The sequence below is a fragment of the Mandrillus leucophaeus genome, unplaced genomic scaffold, assembly GCF_000951045.1.
Source record: "Mandrillus leucophaeus isolate KB7577 unplaced genomic scaffold, Mleu.le_1.0 Scaffold1251, whole genome shotgun sequence".
NCBI lineage: Eukaryota > Metazoa > Chordata > Mammalia > Primates > Cercopithecidae > Mandrillus > Mandrillus leucophaeus.
The window spans coordinates 465885-483739 of record NW_012100888.1 but is presented as its reverse complement, the minus strand read 5'-3'; the positions used below and the strand labels follow the sequence as shown (position 1 = coordinate 483739).

Genomic DNA, 17855 nt, shown 5'->3' with positions numbered 1-17855 from the left:
ATCACCTGAGGTCAGGAGTTCGAGGCCATCCTGGCCAACATGGTGAAACCCCATCTCTCTTAAAAATATAAAAATTAGCCGCGTATGGTGGCACATGCCTGTGGTCCCAGCTACTCAGGAGGCTGAGGCAGGAGAACTGCATGAACCCGGGAGGTGGAGGTTACACTGAGCCGAGATCACACCACTGCACTCCAGCCTGGGTGACAGAGTGAGACTCTGTCTCAAACAAAAAAAAAAAAAAAAAAAAAGATTTGCTAATTTAGATTAAGTTAGATTTCAATAAGGAAATGGATCTATGCAAATATTTAAATCAAGTTTATGACACAGCAAAGACAAGATATAGCCCTCCAATACACACATAAGTCTCTCTAATACTTACTCTGAACTCTTTTGGGCCTGTATGGATTGGAAGCAAGTGTAGAGTACCCGGCCAGTCTATCAAAGGAAAAAAGAAAGAAAGAAATATCACAGAAAGAAAGATTAATATTGAGAAAGACCCCAAAAGCCCCTCTAGAAGTAGAATGTTAAAAGAGATTCCAAAGATGGAATATGCCATAAATCAATTTCTGAAAAAGGATCATATGCTCAGTCAACATAAGATGGTCACAACCAAACATCTGCTCATGTAACAGCAGGGAATTGTTAACAAATATAAGAACCAGGAACCTAAGAACCTGAGCATTCAGACTGCTATACTGAAAGCTGACAAACTTATTCAACAACTACTTATGATGACAATCAATAAATAAATGTATGATTACAAAGTTGAAAGCATATCAAATGATGTATAAAGTTCAAAGTACTGAACTGTAGTGTTTCTGGAAAACTGATTTTATGGAAAATATTCATTATTAACACAGATTCTGAGAATATAACTAATGCACTAAATAAGACACTATTGGTATTCTTAGCAGAATTCATACCTACAATGTTAAGTAGTAATTTTCTTTTTGTTTGAACTGACACATATTATAACCTCTTGAACATAAAATAAAAATAAAATTCAAACAGAATTCAAATACAGAATGGCAAGACTGGCCACTGATCAAACTGCTTAAGCTCTATGAGCTTCTGGGTTGTCAGGGTTACAGCATATTTATACAAAGCACCTAATAAGTACATGCCATACAATAGGTGATAAATGGTAGTTGTTACTATTACTAGCCATCAAACTACATTCAGCATCCAACCACTTCTCATTATCTTCACTCTTACCACCATAACCAAACCTCCATCATCTCTTGTCTAGATTACAGCAATATCTTCCTAACAGGTTTCACTGATGCCATGGATTCCACCCCCACCCTCTGCCCACTGTTCAGTCTACACAGAAGCCAGAGAGATCCCATTAAAACATAAAGTCATCCTCCAGTTACTTACCAAGTCAGAGTCAAAGTCAAGGCCTTACAAGATCTGGACCTCGTTTAGGACAACTAAATGAGTTATCATTCAAACTGGGACACTTCCAAGAGGGAAGGACAGTAGGATAATAGGGTAAAACTGGGACTGACAGAGGCAAACTGGGATGTATGGTCATGGTCTTCCTCACTCTGCTGCAGCCACACCAACTTCCTTGATGTTTCCTGAACATGCCACACTCACCTTAGGGTCTTTGCACTGGCTATTTCCTCTGCCTGGAACGTTCTTTCCCCAAGAAATCCACCAGACTTGTTCCCTCACCTTCTTCAGGTCCTGACTCAATGACCCTTTTCATTGAAACCTTTCCTGGCCATCCTATTAAAATTGCAAAGAGATTTTTCTCTACTCTGTGTGTACACACACACACACACACACACACACACGCACACACAATACCTTCGTGTTCTTATCTTCTATGAAACAGGAAAAAATAAGTCCTACAAAGCCTTGATCCATCATCTGGTACATGGCTTGTGTGCGAACATCTGAAAATAAATGAAAATTTAAAAATCTTCTGTCAATAAACTGTGTCTCACAGACTTGAAGATTTAAAGATAACAGTGACATATAATCTCCCTAGGATTCAGACTGTATAGGCAAAACAGGAATATATCCTAAGGACAATGTCAAAGTATAAATGTTTCGCTAGGTTAGGGTAATACTATCGAAAGTCTGCCATTAAATAATAAAACTCATTAATAACTCTAGCCTGCCTAGCCCAAGAGTAGCTCTGCTATGGAATGTGGTATAGAAAGAGAAGTTAAAAATTTCAGTTACCCCAAAACTTGATGTGTATACCTTTTTGATCTGGATTTTGACTTCTCCCCAGTGTCTTCCTAAGTAAAGACTGACACCAAACAGTACTCAGCAATGAGTACAAAGGGAATTGGCTGAAAATACTGCTAAACATGCATAGCATTGTAAAAATGGTCTCTGTACTGGTATATGACCTTGGTAAAATTCTTGGTACTGTTAAGCCTATTTCCTTATCAGTTAAATGAGAATAAACATCATGCCTTCTCTCATAGGGTTTCTGTAATTTTTAAATTGCAAAATTTTTAACACACATCAAAGGTGCTTCATAAACATCACTTCCATTCAATTTTATCTATAACCACTGAAAACAACTAGTGTCCCCATCATGTCACCCAGACTGCTTTTTGTGAAGGTCACCAATGATTTATTCTTGGTCTTCAATTTACCTGATCTCAGCTGATCACTCCCTTCTTGAAACAGTCTTCACTTTGCCTCACGTTCTCACTCTTTCTACTTGTCTCTAACTTCCTGTCTCTGTTGCTGGATCCTTCTCATGTTCCCAGTCTCCAAATATTGGTGTGGCCCAGGGTCAGTGTTCAGTCCTTTTGTCTCTCTACCGTCACTCTTTGGGGGATTTCATCTAGTTTCGTGGCTTTGAAGCCACTATCAACTCCTGCCCAACAATCTCCAGTCCCAGACTTCTACTCTGAACTCCAGAACTATAGTTGTCTACCCTGACGCTTCAACTTGGTTGTGTTTTTTTTGTGTTTTTTTTTTTTTTGAGACGGAGTCCGCCAAAGCGAGTCAGCCCTGCCCGTCCACTGGCTACCAAGAGTCCCCGACCTTGGGCCCCCAGAGGCTCAGACTGGCCTTGGTCACCCTCCCAGGGGAGACCCTTGTACCGCCATCTTCCCCCGTGGGAAAGCATTCTCTTCTCGCCGGCGAACCTTCTCCGGGAGGGATCGTTCTGGCACCCCATCGTAATGGATGTACCCGCTCTGAGCATTGGCTACCCCTTGGGAGACCACCTGAGCTCAGAGGGACCCACTCCAGCCACTGCTGCCCGTGAAGAGCTGTCATCCTATGGACGCTCATTCTCATCTCAGCAGCCTCGGACCCTGCACCACTCACCCTTTGCCCCTCAGTATCCGCTCAGATATTCTCTCAGGCATTCTGCTTCCGGTCCAGACGCAAATCTACTTCTGTTCTCTGAGTGAAAAGCCTATTGGTGCTCTCAGAACAGCCAAAGACTTATTTCAGAAGCCTCCAACAGAGGTATGAGATGCTTTAATGACATCGGAGCATTCGCCTGGCCATCTTTGGGATATACTAGATGAGAACAGCTGCTGCTTGCTGTATGTTTTTGAGGATCGGCTATATAAAGTGGACTGAACCTTCAGAGCCGATTATTTGGCCAACACTAGGGTAATTCGAGAACAGGGATGGGCGTGCTTTGCAAGAGGCTGCCTGGTTTGAATAGACGACCGCCTATTCAAGGGGGCAGGCCCATTCAGAGAGGAAGCCGAGAGACTGGGAACGCCTTTCCTCTGGACTTTACTAGCGCTTTAATCCAGTTCTTAAACACAAGGATCCACCAGATGGTGCTGTGAGCAGGGGCTTCTCTCGGTTTCCTAAAGAAGGGGCCGGCCAGGTGCGGTGGTTCATGCCTGTAATCCCAGCACTTTGGGAGGCCAAGGCAGGCGGATCACCTGAGGTCACGAGTTTGAGACCAGCCTGGCCAATGTGGTGAAACCCCATCTCTACTCAAAATGCACAAAAATTAGCCGGGCATGGTGGTATGCGCCTGTAATCCCAGCTACTTGGGAGCCTGAGACAAGAGAATGGCTTGAGCCCAGGAGACGGAGGTTGCAGTAACCTGAGATCATCACGCCACTGCACTCCAGCCTGGGCAAGGAAGGGAGGGAGGGAAGAGAGGGAGGGAAGGGAGAGAGGGAGGAGTGGAGGAAGGAAGGGAGGGCAGGCGGGCAGGTGGGGTTCTCTACAAGATTGGGTACACAATGCGGACATCCCATGCATGTTGCTGGGAAAAGTCACTCCAGACACTGTTTTCTCTCGGACATGCCTTCTGACCAGATATGGCCTCCTTAAAGGATGCAGATGCCATTGTGACCAGCATGAAGTTTCCCAGTGGGGCAGCTGTTAGCTTGGACGTCAGCCAGCACTAGACAGACAGCTGTGACCACAGATGGGAGGTTCATGATTCCCAAGGTGTGTTGTGGATGAATAATCAGAATCCCTTGGGCATGACCACGCAGGGTACGTCCTATCCCTCTGCTCCCAGACCCAGGCTGGCCGCTACCAAAACTCATATTGAGAGCGCTTCAGACATTTTGTCTGAAGAACCCTTTAGGGAAAGAACCTCCTGAAATTACCAAAGAGCAGTTCCTCAGAGTCATGGCAAAGCAGTCTTGGGGGAACCAGGCAGCCATGGACCTACCCGGCAAATTGGTAAAGATCTCCGTGGTCAAGACAGAAACTCTGTAAACTGCCCCAAGGCTCAAGCCAAGACCCTGCATGAGATCCGATTGCCTGTTTCACTTCTCCCTGTTACTGAGAGAGGGAGATGGAACCTTCTGGTGACATTATCCTCACCGGAAATTAAGAAGGGAGATCAAGAAGGGAAAGCAATAGGAAACCATGTATGTTTCATTACTGGTGTAACCAAACCCTTCAGGATGTGACTTCAGACCCAGGGACAGAAAGTTGGAGGTTGTTTATCTGTTTTCTGTTGAACTCCAGCCTGGTACACAAGAGATGCTCTTTTGGTCAGAGTTTCCTCTGGTTGGGTCTCTCAGGAAGAAAGTAGGTCAGGGATTGGACCACGTAAACTGACCTGGAAACCAGCGGTTTCAGCTTTTCTGTATGGCAAGTACAGCAGAGGGCTGGTTAAGCTGTTAGACTAAATGTCACAGGCATGCAGCAGGCTGCAGGTTGTACTGGGCCCCTTTGTGGGTATTTAAGAACCAGTTTTCTTGAAGAATCTGTGATTTTGTGCACTGTGATATTACACAGCACCATTCCTAAGAAATATGATGAAATAACCATATGTAGTATTAAAAACCCATTTTATTATTCTTGCCTGAAATAGACATTCTCTTTTAATGTCTCTTTAATGTCCCCAAGGGGACATGGAAACATTTCAGAAATAGGCCTTCTCATTTCCTTTTAGGAGCTACGTGGTGAAAATGTTTAAGAGACAAGGTCTTGCTTTGTTGCTCAGGCTGGCTCATGGTGGTGCAATCACAGCTCACTGCCACCTCCAACTCCTGAGCTCAAGGGTTCCTCCCACCTTAGCCTCCTGAGTAGGTGGAAATACATGCATGCATTACCACACCTGGCTAATTAAAACAAAAAATTTAAGAGACAGAGGCTCACCATCTTGCCCAGGATGGACTTGAACTCCCAGGCTGAAGCAATCCTCCCAGCTCAACCTCCCAAAGTGCTGCAATTATAGGCATGAGCCACCACACCTGGCCTAGCCTACTTTAAAAAAACTTTTTAGGGCCTGGCGTGGTGGTTCACACCTGTAATCCCAGCACTTTGGAAGGCTGAGGCGGGTGGATCACAAGGTCAAGAGATCAAGACCATCCTGGCTAACACGGTGAAACCCCATCTCTACTAAAAATGCAAAAAATTAGCCAGGTGTGGTGGCGAGTGCCTGTAGTCCCAGCTACTCAGCAGGCTGAGGCAGGAGAACGGTGTGAACCTGGGAGGTGGAGCTTGTAGTGAGCCGAGATCGCGCCACTGCATTCCAGCCTGGGCAGCAGAGCCAGACTCCATCTCAAAACAAAAACAAAAACAAAAAAACAACTTCCTGTTTTCTCTATTAAAGTGGGAAGCAATGTTAGATAACATTGCTGAACGTGAAAGCAGAAATGGGGAATGCAGAGGTTTGAAAATGGAAGGGTTTGCCTTTGCAGAAAGTAGGAGCATACTGATCAGAGACATCATGGAACATGCACAGCTTCCCAATTGTGGAATTGGCTTTGCAGATATTATTACAAATTGGCATGGGCAAGTCCTCAGTATCTGTTCAACAAATGGACAAGCTGAGAAGAGGCTTGTTATCACCTCTTCCCATTTGACTCACATTTGTTAATTCTGCCTCATCAGCGGCATGAAAATGTTAGTGTGAGGCAGAGAAATCACACATGTCCTGATGGGAGACGCTGAGAAAGGCCTAGCACCACATGCCAAAAGTGTGTAACCTATCCTAGTCATAAGCAAACAGCAGACATGGAGCAATAGTCCATCTCCTAAAATGTCTATGTCATGAAAGAGGAAAGGAAGCTAAAGTGACATGAAGGCTAAATGTCATGCATGATCTGAGATTGGATCCTGGATCGGAAAGAAAAAAACTGCCATAAAGGACAATATTGAGTTAACTGGCAAAATGTGAATAAGCTCTGTGTAGTCTGCACAATAAGATTGTATTTATTAAATGTGCTTATTTTGACAATTGCACTGTGGTTATGGAAATAAATAACCTTAATCTTGAGAAATACACAATCAAGTATTTAAAGGTAAAGGAGCATCATGTCTGCAACTCACTCTCAAATAGCATGTGTGCACATGTGCATGTGTGTATGCTGGAGAGGGAGGGAGAATATAATCAAGCAAATGCGACCAAAGGTTAACAACTGTTGCATCTGGTTCTTCATACTATTCTTGAAATTTTTCTGTAAGACTAAAATTCTTTTAATATGAAATTTTAAAGTCTTTGTATGTGTGCTTGTCCTACCTTACCCTTGCTTTTGTTCATTCTCCCCTCCGCTGCCAACCTCAACCCAAGGCCAACTCACTTTATGTTCTTTTGAAGGAATGAATACATTCTGAAAGTGGATTATCAAGTTCTTCTATTTCAACTAGTTTCCCTTCCTTACATGTAAAACTTTATCCTGTGTACATGAGTGTTGCTATGGTAAGGCACATAATTCAGTCTCATTAGTTTCCTTAGCTACTGTGCCTTTTGTTATAGAATGAATAACCTATGTTCTCTCATTTACCCTTTAACTTATGATGGCAGGTCTTTATTTTCCCCATATGGCTTAACCTAGCTTGTTAGTTTTTCTTCAAGTCTTTAGGTTTGCAGCTTGTCTTTAATAAAAGACAATCTTCTTCTTCTTTTTTCCTAATCCCAAGGCTTTATTTTTATAGGTGCTTCCCCTGTTAATACTTACAAGCACTAATGTTCTATATGGACGACATCTCATTTCTTCTTTATCATGTTACTCATTGTTTTCCCCTCAACAAAATCATTAAGGTCTAGGACAGCAGGAGCCATGACCTTATTATTCCATATAAGTATCCAGTAAATTTCCTGAAGAATCGTTTTATGGAATGATCCCTTTAAATTATGTTCAAAGCAGTGTTACCTAGCCCACTGGAACTTAACCTAATTGCACTAATTACCTTATCATAAAAAGCACTGAAATGGTCACATCACTCTCCCTCGCCAACTAAAACTATACCTTTCTTTTAACAGAAAAAAAGATTTCACTCTTTCTCACTTGCCATTCTTTACCACAGCTTGGAATTCTTTTCCTGTTAAAGGTAGTTAAAGTTTTTATTCATTGCTCACTTTTTCTGAGGTTTGCAGTACAGTGGCTCTGTTAGACTCAATTCTTTTTATTCCCATTTGTTTACTTTCTTAAATATTAGTTTTAATTGACAAATCATAATTGCATACATTTATAAGGTACTACTTCTTAAAAGGCTGTTTGGAGATGAGTGTGAATGCCAGCTCAGTTGGGCAATTATTTTTCTTTAGTTGTACCCATAGTTTCATTACTGTACTTTTTTTTTTTGAGACAGAATCTCGCTCTGTCGCCCAGGCTGGAGTGCAGTTGTACAATCTCAGCTCACTGCAACCTCCATCTCCCAGGTTCAAGTGAATTCTCCTGCCTTAGCCTCCCCAGTAACTTAGATTACAAGCACCTGCCACCATGCCTGGCTAATTTTTACATTTTTAATAGAAATAGGGTTTCACCTTGTTGGCCAGGCTGGTCTCCAACTCCTGACCTCAAGTGATCTTCCTGCCTCATCCTGCCAAAGTGCTGGGATGACAGGCATGAACCACTATGCCCAGCCTGTAAATATTTCTGAGATCTCAGGTGAGAGACCTGATGTGTCCTCATTGTTAATCCTTTGAATATTGTCTGCCCTTCAATATAGATATTTCATACACTCTCTCCATGTCCTTGAGAGTTTTACAAATAAATGTTTTGGCGTCTTTCTTTTCTTGTCCATTTTATAGGTGAACAGCTACCATGGTAAGTGTTGGACAAGGTGTCGTATACATGATTTCCTACACTGCTCCTAACAACTCTGAGACTATGTTCTTTTCTGACAGAGAGGAAACTAGAGAGGCACAGACAAGTTAAAATATTTTCTCAACTGGTAAGTGACTGAAACAAGATGCTAACACAGACCTAGTCCCCAACTAAATCAAAGCTGGTATTCCCAACCCTCATGCTGTGGTGACTCTCTAAATTTTCTATACACATAGCCTTTATTGCATATTTTAATACTTGTTCAGGTGGGATCTCTACACTCTGGACTCCAAATCTATTTTGTCTTGAATTATGGAGCACATGGCTCCTTAATCATTTCATAATTTAGAGTTGATTTTTTTCAGTTACGTTCTGCAATATCCTTTTTTTTTTTTCTAACTGCTATAAAGATTGAAATGTTCCCACTACTGCTGCATTACAAACACCTACCTGGGTTCTTGTTTAATGGCTCAGATCTTCTCCCCTGAGAGAATTCAATTGTTCTCTGAACTCTGAAACATTCTGGGTGCTCTGCTTCAGATACTTATAAGGTTTTTTTCCTTAAATTCGTAGGGAATTTCTTTTTACCACCACATTTTATGTATTTATTTCCCACTGTAACTTATTACTATAGTGAAAATAATTGTTCAGTAATATATGTGTCAAACTTTTCTTCATTAGTGGTTGGTACTTCATTCTTTCTGGCTGATGGCACTACCATGGGAAAAATTTTAGGCCAATCTGATTTCAGTGTTGACAGTGACAGGAAAACAAATCAGACACTGAATTTTTTCAGTGACATTAAGGCTTTACAGGAACATATTAATAGCTATAAAAACAACTTTATTGGGACATCAGTGAGCCAATTAAAGAATCTGAATAAGGTCTGTAATTTAAATAATAGTACTATATGAATGTTAATTTCCCAGTTTTTATAAATGTACCATGGTTATGTAAGAGAATTTCTTTGTGTTTAGGAAATTCATAGTGCAGAGTAGGGGTAAAAGGTACCATGTCTGCAACTTAGTCTAATACTTCAGGAATATACATATATGTATATACATATATGTAAAAGAGAATGATACAGCAAATGTTGCAAAATGTTAAAATTTGGCAAATCTGGGAGAAGGTAGATCTGTCATCTCCCTTATTCTAAATCAGTATTTAACTGGGGGTGTTCAACAATATCCCCACCTAACACCTACTCCCAGAGGTTGTCACAGTAGGTCTGAGTTACGGTCTAGGAAAGATTAATTTGGGGCAGGTACATTTTATAAAAGCTTTCTCAGGTGATTCTGAGAAACATCCTCACCCACCCAAGACTGAGAATTAATACTGTATTTCTTAGGACCACTCGTGTTTCATTAAAGTCTGGGACTGTACCACTGATGATTTTTTGCCATTCGTATCACAGCATAAACGAATTTAGAACTTGCTATCAAGTCAAACCCATATGACTAGTACTAGCACAGTGGGAAGAGCAGACTTGGCAGTCAGACCTGGGTTCTAACCTCAGCTCTGCCACTTAATTCATGTGAGTCTTTGTTTACCTTTCTGTACAATGGGGGTAAGATCTCTAACTCACAGGTTGCCACAAGGATTGGAGAAGAAAACATTTGTAAACCATTAGCACACAGTTAAGTGCTCGTGAATATTAGTTCACTCTCCCCAAGTTACTTTTCTCCTTTCTGGAGAGGAAGATACGGACAAAAAAAAAATCATGATTCTCAAAAAGGGGTAAAGGTAGAGAGAAGGCAATTTAGTTACATTACACCGATTAGAATGGTAAAGACGTATATTGAGAGCTCCAATGGACTATACGTAAACAGCAACTGTAAAAATCAATTTTGCAAATTTTGCCCTTTAAGTCTGCAGAATGGGAGTGTCCTGGACAGTAATGATATTCAGCAATCAGCAATTTTCAGTTAACAGTTTAATTTTTTTATATCAACTGACAGACTTATTAAAAACAATCAATATGACATAAATAATTACTTTTAATACATAACAAAATAAATCAAAATAGTGACGTCTGCTTAAGGACAGTCGAATTTTGGTTTAAAATAACCATACCCTATGTAATGGAGAAGGAAACATGGTATTAATTTCTGAGAACAATAAACATTGCAACCCCGTGATACTCACCAACATGTGAAGGCCAAACAGTTATATGAGGATGGGAATGATACCAGCCCACAACTCTCATGGGGCGGCCTGTCAGTTCAGCCAACCTGTGTGTCTGTCAAGGTACTTTCAAAATGTGGGAACAAAATTTTCTAATGCTAATAAGGGCTCAGAAAGCACCCTGAAGTTTAAAATAAGCTTATTGCAATTTAATGGCAACAAAAGAATGAAATAAGGTTAATGCTGAGTTTCCCATAACGCCCATTTAAAGCCAAAATTTTTTAAACTAGAAACCATATGGTTTCCAATGCCGTATATAGTTACATCCTCAAGTTTCATTTAGCTGATGTTTGATCACTCGAATCATTACCAATGTGCTATCTGAAAAGCTTTTCTAAATCGTCAGAAGTTGTCACTTTCAAGACTGCTGCTGTTATCCTGTAAAATGCTGATTAGTTTTCCTGCAAATTATTTATATTAAAATAATCCTTTTTATACATATTTCTAAGATATATTTTCAAGTTTTCAAATGACAAGAGAAACTACTTAACTTCTCTTAGCCCATTTCTTCAGCTGCAGACCGAGGCAGGGGAATAATGTTTCAGAGCAGTGGAGTCAATGCAATAATCCACACACGGTGTTTGGCGTAGTGCCTGGCAAACACCTAGTAAGTGCTTAACAAATAGTAATTGCAGCTGAAGTTTGCAGGGCAGAGGACCACAGAGGAGAGCTGCAGAGACAGCCTGCATATCCGCACTTGAGGGTCCCACTGGAGCATTCAGCAGATCACTGAAGCGGAAGGATGTGAGGAAACTACCAGAAGCCAGGGAAAGGGTTCCTCAAGAAAACAAAAGCGGGATGGGGATCAGCTTCATATTCACTCACGAGGCGCCAGTCAGGGCACTCAGTAACATACTGAAACAAATCACAGGAAACAAATGCCCCATTTGATCATTTTGGGGTTATATTTAACATGAAACATTGCATTCAGTTCCTAGCATTGCATTTTTTGAAAGGAAGTCACAAAGGAGAATCTCTCAAGAGGATAGACCAAGGTAGCAAATGGCCTAGAAATTAAATGATACTAGGAAAACTGGAAGGAGGGGCAGGGAGGAATGGAGAGAAGACTAGGGAGGAAGATGGAGGGGACTCCACACAAAGTTCATTGTCACAGTGACGGACCCTGACATCTTTTGGCACTTAGGAGCAGGAATGTCAGAAAATTTCTAATTCTTCCAATAAAACCCACTCAAAAGAAGAAAGAGAAATTCTAATAACCAAACAATTGGATCTAAGGGAAGAAAATTTGTGAAACCACCTAAAGTAGGATGATTGCAGCAAGCAAGCAGCAATGTGGCCCAGGAACCCCAGAGCACATAAAAGCTTCTATCGACCAGTAAGGATATCTCTGCCTCTGTTGAAGCTGCAGACAGCTGCTCTGGAGAAATTTCTACTCGGTCCTTCCTCTTATCAGAACGTCGTAAGATGATGACAGAATGAATGTGAACAATTCTGACGGCATCAACCTAAAGGAAAATCCACAGAAATGGTTACTTATGGCTCTCTCCAATAACACATCCCCCTTCAACTATAGGATTTCATTTTATTATAATATCAGATAAAATATTCCATTTTAGAAAACTGACACTTTTCTCATGAATGAAATGTTTCAAATAAAAGACACCCAACCTCAATATATACATTTCAGACACAAAAATTTAAAATATATATGCTAATATTTAGATCAAGGAAGGACTTTTGGAATGATCAACCAGTAATTATTTGACTTACAACTATGTACAAAACACTGTGTCACACAAAGGAATATAAATCAGGGTGCTGACAAAGGGTTCAATGTGCTAACGACATGGTTGAGTGGCAAGTTGTCATTCATGAAACTCCACTAAGATAATGTAGTAAGTCAATGCCAATGTCTATGTCCCCACCCAAATTTCACCTCAAATTGTAAACCCCACGTATCACGGAAGACACCTGGTGAAAGGTGATTGGACTGTAGGGTTAGATTTCCCCCACACTGTTCTCATAGTGTGAGAGTGAGTTCTCAGGAGATCTGATGGTTTAAAAGTGTGGCACTTTCCCCCTTTACTCTCTCTCTCTCTCTCTCCTACCACCATGTAAGATGTGCCTTGCTTCTCCTTCACCTTCCGCCATGATTATAAGTTTCTTGAAGCGTCCCCAGCCATGTGGAACTGTGAATCAATTAAACCTCTTTTCTTTATAAATTCCCAGTCTCAGGGAGTTTTTGTTTGTTTGTTTGTTTTTTGACACAGTCTCACTCTGTTGCCCAGGCCGGAGTGCAGCAGTGCAATCTCAGCTCACTGGAACATCTGCCTCCTGGGTTCAAGCGATTCTCCCACCTCAGCCTCCCCAGCAGTTGGGATTACAGGCACATGCCACCACGCCTGGCTTTTTGTATTTTTTGGTAGCCAAATTGGCTAGGCTGGTCTCAAACACCTGACTTCAGGCCCGCCTCGACCTCAGGACCTTACAAGCATAACCCACCACACCCGGCCTCAGAGAGTTCTTTATAGTGTGATAACAGACTAATACAGGAGCTCAGAGGAAAGAACTCACTCACATTAGAAAAGTAATCTTTTACATAAGCAGGATATGAATCTAAAAAAGAAAAAAACCTTCACAGAAAAGGCAGACAAGTGTATCTATTCCTTGATTACTGTGGGAAGTGGGGGGAACACATTTCTACAGGTGCCAAATGGAAGTAGTAAAGTGTGAATGAGGTGTCTGGGAGACAACTTGGCCAACTGATTTAGACACAGAGCTTGAGGTGAAATGGCAGATGGCAAGGCTAAGAAAGTTGGAGTGAGAATGTACAAGACCTGAAATGCCAAGCCATAATTTGCAGGATGAACTCAAAGGAAAAAAATTATTTCAGATAAACTGTAGATGAAGTAACAATGAAGTACTGGGCTAAGCAGATGGCAGAGATGGAAGAAACAGATTTGAGACCCATTAAAAAGAATGAATCTACAACATTTGGTAGCTTATGGACCATGGGTGATGGTAGACAGGAAACGGTCAAAGATGATTCTAAAGTTTCAAGGTTGAAACTAGGTAGAAGATGTGAGGCAGATCTAAGTTTAGAAAGGGTCAGGAAGGAAAGAAGAGCTTGTTTTCAGATGAGATAATCTGGGATGAGAGATATACAATATGGCAATTTTTAGCAGGCAAGTGGGATTATAGCTTAGACTCAAACAGAATCAATGCAGAAATCAATAAAGCGTTTATGAGTGGACAAAAAAGGTGTGGAGTCAGGGAGCGGAGGTCTTGGCCTGAATCAAGGGGAGTGGCCACATTTAGTGTGGGGAAGAACAAGAAGGGCCAGGGAAGAAGACAAAGAAGGCAAAACCAGAACAATGAAATGGTACAAGAGTTTCAGGGGAAAGAGTGGGCTTAACATTATCAGATGTTGAAGGGACAAGGGTGAAATCTGAGAGGAGGCCTTTGAAATCAGCTATAGATTTTCACTGTGCAACAGGTCTGATTTCAGATGTGCAGCAAGTATGAAATACACATGGACTTCAAAGACAACACAAAAGAGAAAAAAGGAATATAAAATATCTCAACATTTCTTAATATTCACTACATATTAAAATAATAATCCTTCACATACTTAGGTTAAATAAAATACACCCTTCAAATTAATTTCATTTATTCCTTTTTACTGTGATCACTAAAAAATTTAAAATTATGCATATGGCTCACATTCGAGGCTCACATTATATTTCTTTTTTTTGTGGTTTATTTTTGTTTTGCTTTTCAACTAAATACTCCACTTAAAAAGATGATCACACTGGATTTTTTTTTAAAGTTTTTACCGCTAATAAGACACATTTTAAATATTAGTACATAGAAAGGCTACAAATAAAAGGATAAAAAATACACTATGCAATACTAAAAAGGCAGCTTAACTAATAAAGTTTAATATCTAATTTAGACAGCAAAAACTGACATAAAACTCAAGACGAGGGCATGAAATCTTGAATAATAAAATTACATTATTAAGATTTGGAATGTATCATAGTAACTGATGCCTCGGGTGAATTGTTTCTTTCTCTCTTTCTTACTTTAGTCAGAGATTTCAGTGCCTAAGAGGAATGAGTAATATTGAATGCATAGACAGAGGAGGAAGAGAAGTCCACAAATGATTGTGGGAAGGGGGAAACAGGAATAAAAGGAATACAGCAAAACCAACAGAAACCCATGAAAGTTCAGAGATTCAAAGAGAAAGACTAAGATAAGCACCAGGAAATAATCCACCGAAGGTAGAATTAGAAACCAAACCTCAGTGGGTTTGACTGGGGAAGGTGAAGGAGTAGTAATTGTAGCCCATTCTTTTAAGAAGTCTGGCTATTAAAGGAAGGATATAAGAGTAGTGACTACAGGAAGATACAGGATTAAGAAGTAGCTTTCCTTTCTGAAAACGAGAGTAATTTAAGCATATTTTTATCCTAAGAGAAAAGAACCAGGTGACAGGGAAAAGACCCAGAAAAGAGACAGAACATTGATAAACAGGGTCTCTGAAGAAGCTGCAGCTTTGGATAGGAAGAGGACTTATTTCTTTGATATGCGAAGAGATGCAAAGTGATTAAGGTGAAGTTTGTATAAATAGATGAAGCTGTGGCCTGATAACCTGGTGGGAGGAGGGGGAAATAATTCATTTTTATTGTATTTTACAAAAGCATCAGTCTGTGACAGATTGGGGAAAACAATAACCAGTCCTATACCACGATTAAGTGAGAAGCATTACGCTAGACCATCAAGGCTAGAGCATGCCAAAAAAGGTGGTGTAGGAGTGCAGACAAGAAAAAAGTCAAGGTAGACTAAGAACTATGACGCTATGGTTAGTTTGCCTGTTTAAGAAGAGAGGGTTGCATGAGTAGATGTTGGAATTCGGGATAAAGAGGTAATAGTGATGTGAACCACATGCCAAAGTCTCAAGGAAAGTGGAAGAAGGGCCAGAAAACAGGCAGTGACAGCAAGGAGAGCAGCAAGAGGGTGGTACTGACAGTGATTATTAATCTTGATCAAGTAGAGACAATTTGCTACAAAGAACAGAAAATTAGGTCCCATTCCTAGTGAGCAGATTCTGATTTTACTAGAAAGAATATCTCATCCAGCCAGAAACCACATACTCTGGCTGAGATCACTGGATTACAGAAATCTTTCCCCAACTGCAAGTTTCCATCATGCAAAATTTTAGCACACATACCTTTTCAGCAACTGTGCGCATTTCAGTTCCAGTATATGCAAATTTGGAGTCACTCCTACTGGGAATAAATTAGAAAAAAAAAAAAAAAGGAAGTGGGGTTTGGAATATAAAAAGGAATTAAAGCAAAATAACAGGATTAACTGTTTTCGCAATGAAATCTTAGCAGAGACCAAAGAAGAGGAGGGAAACTGAATTGAGACTAGAGCTGCACTCTATATCTGTTAGAAGCAATCTGGGACACATGCACAAGTGGCTGAGTATATAAAGTTATCATAGACAAAGCTAAATTCCTGGAATCCTGGGAATTAAGGAGGTGGGCTTGAGAAGTACACTATGTTATGATGTGAAGTTTAAATTAAAACGTTACCAAAAGGTTTCACCACGTCAAGCATTGAAGCTACTGGGGATCTCTGAGATCACTGAGGTCCAACAGGAGGAAAGGCAATGTAACTGTCAATTTATGTGAAGGAATGGATCAACAGGGGGAAATGCCTCTAAACGTATATGCTCTCTGTCACAAAGAAAATTCCTGATATCTCACTGGCATTTAAGGGGAGACAGAACATGAAATACACTGAGCAAGGCCAGGCAAGGTGGCTCACGCCTGTAATCCCAGCACTTTGGGAGGTCGAGGTGGGCAGATTGCTTGAGCCCAGGAGTTCGAGGCCAGCCTGGTCAACATGGTGAAACCCCGTCTGTACAAAAAAAAAAAAAAAAAAAGCCGGGTGTGGTGGCGGGCACCTGTAATCTCAGCTATTCGAGAGGCTGAGGCATGAGAATCGCCTGAACCTGGGAGGCAGAGGTTGCAGTGAGCCGAGATCACGCCATTGCACTCCAGCCTGGGCGACAGAGCGAGACCCTGTCTCATCCCTAAAACCCAACAATTATGATAATGCTTATTAAGATGTTTATCCCATATCTCAACTCAATAGGAGGTAAGGCAGAAACCAAAGTTCAAGGTTGGGGTGGAACTCAAATTGCATCGAGAGAGCCCCGGAGCAATAATGGTAATTAATTTAAGACACGATCCGGACACAATACTGTCAAAGTCGCCATAATTTTGAGTTAACAATGACTTAGAGATTATAAGATATGAGTAAACAGATACGGTCTTACCTTGGATCATCGTTCAACTAGAGTGGGAAAAAGCAGAAAACATTATTGATCACATTACGTTTGTTTGACGTATATATATGCAGATTATATGACAATTAGGTCATGTGTTCATGCACACGGTATGAAAGACTGGAGAATTACTTTAGACCCGTAAACAGCTAAACTGTATTTCCTCATCCTCTTTGGCCCCTCCTCAACACAATGCAGCGGAAACTTTTGCTTCCTTCAAGCCCCGCACCTTCTGTTAGGCTCTTCGATACCCTTCAAATGCTTTGGTTGTTATCTCTGCTCCCTAGACAGAAGACTAGGCGAGGCAAGGGGCTCTAACCGTGGTCAGCTGCTGCATCGTAATACCCGGACGTCCTTAATATACTCCAGTGTCTTTCTGATCTGCCTTGCAGTTTTGGTCAACGGGGCGAAAAGCGCAGATCTAAAGAGAAGCCCCAGGCTACAGGAGAAAGGGCAAGGCTCCCGGGGCCTGTACATACCGCCGGGGACTCGCAGGAGAGACTAAACAAGTATCAGGCGGCCAGAAGAAACGGGGATCCCCGCGACAGAGCTATGTAAAGGGTGTCCAAGGATCTAAATCGAGTATGCCTGTGGCCTCCGCAGCCCTGGGAGCTGCTGGCACCCACCGCTGGGACACACTGGGACTGCTTAGCAGGGTTCCGGACAGGCTAACAGAGCTACTCACCTCCCCTATGCACAGCCCCATCACTTCCTCCTTCTCTGTGCTCAGAGCGTGGTTGAGACAAACGAGGAAAGCGTCAGACTCGAGATGAACCGCCTGCACCGCCTGCACCACCTGCACCGCCATCTTGGCCCGACCCTTCTCACGTCCGCCTCGGGCCCACTTGGTCCTGACCAACCGGGTGCTGCGGCGCAGCCTCCCCAGC

General features: G+C 41.5%; 2 protein-coding genes across 3 annotated transcripts in view; one reads left to right on the top strand and one right to left on the bottom strand.

Moving 5' to 3' along the window:
- Window positions 1–17849, bottom strand: part of BRCC3 (BRCA1/BRCA2-containing complex, subunit 3) — a 45881-nt gene extending 28032 nt beyond the window's left edge. Inside the window, exons 1-7 of one of the 2 annotated variants that reach the window (XM_011971947.1) lie at window positions 17654–17849; window positions 16960–16976; window positions 15844–15901; window positions 11999–12118; window positions 10614–10701; window positions 1816–1904; window positions 380–435 (exon numbers count right to left, since the gene is read on the bottom strand). In XM_011971947.1, coding sequence (XP_011827337.1) covers window positions 380–435; window positions 1816–1904; window positions 10614–10701; window positions 11999–12118; window positions 15844–15901; window positions 16960–16976; window positions 17654–17776 — 551 coding nt within the window. In that variant the 5' untranslated portion in view covers window positions 17777–17849. The remainder of the gene's footprint in view (window positions 1–379; window positions 436–1815; window positions 1905–10613; window positions 10702–11998; window positions 12119–15843; window positions 15902–16959; window positions 16977–17653) is intronic. The other variant, XM_011971948.1, reaches the window with a different exon arrangement.
- MTCP1 (mature T-cell proliferation 1) overlaps window positions 1–17855 on the top strand; it is an 83116-nt gene that overhangs the window by 57948 nt on the left and 7313 nt on the right. The window lies entirely within an intron of this gene.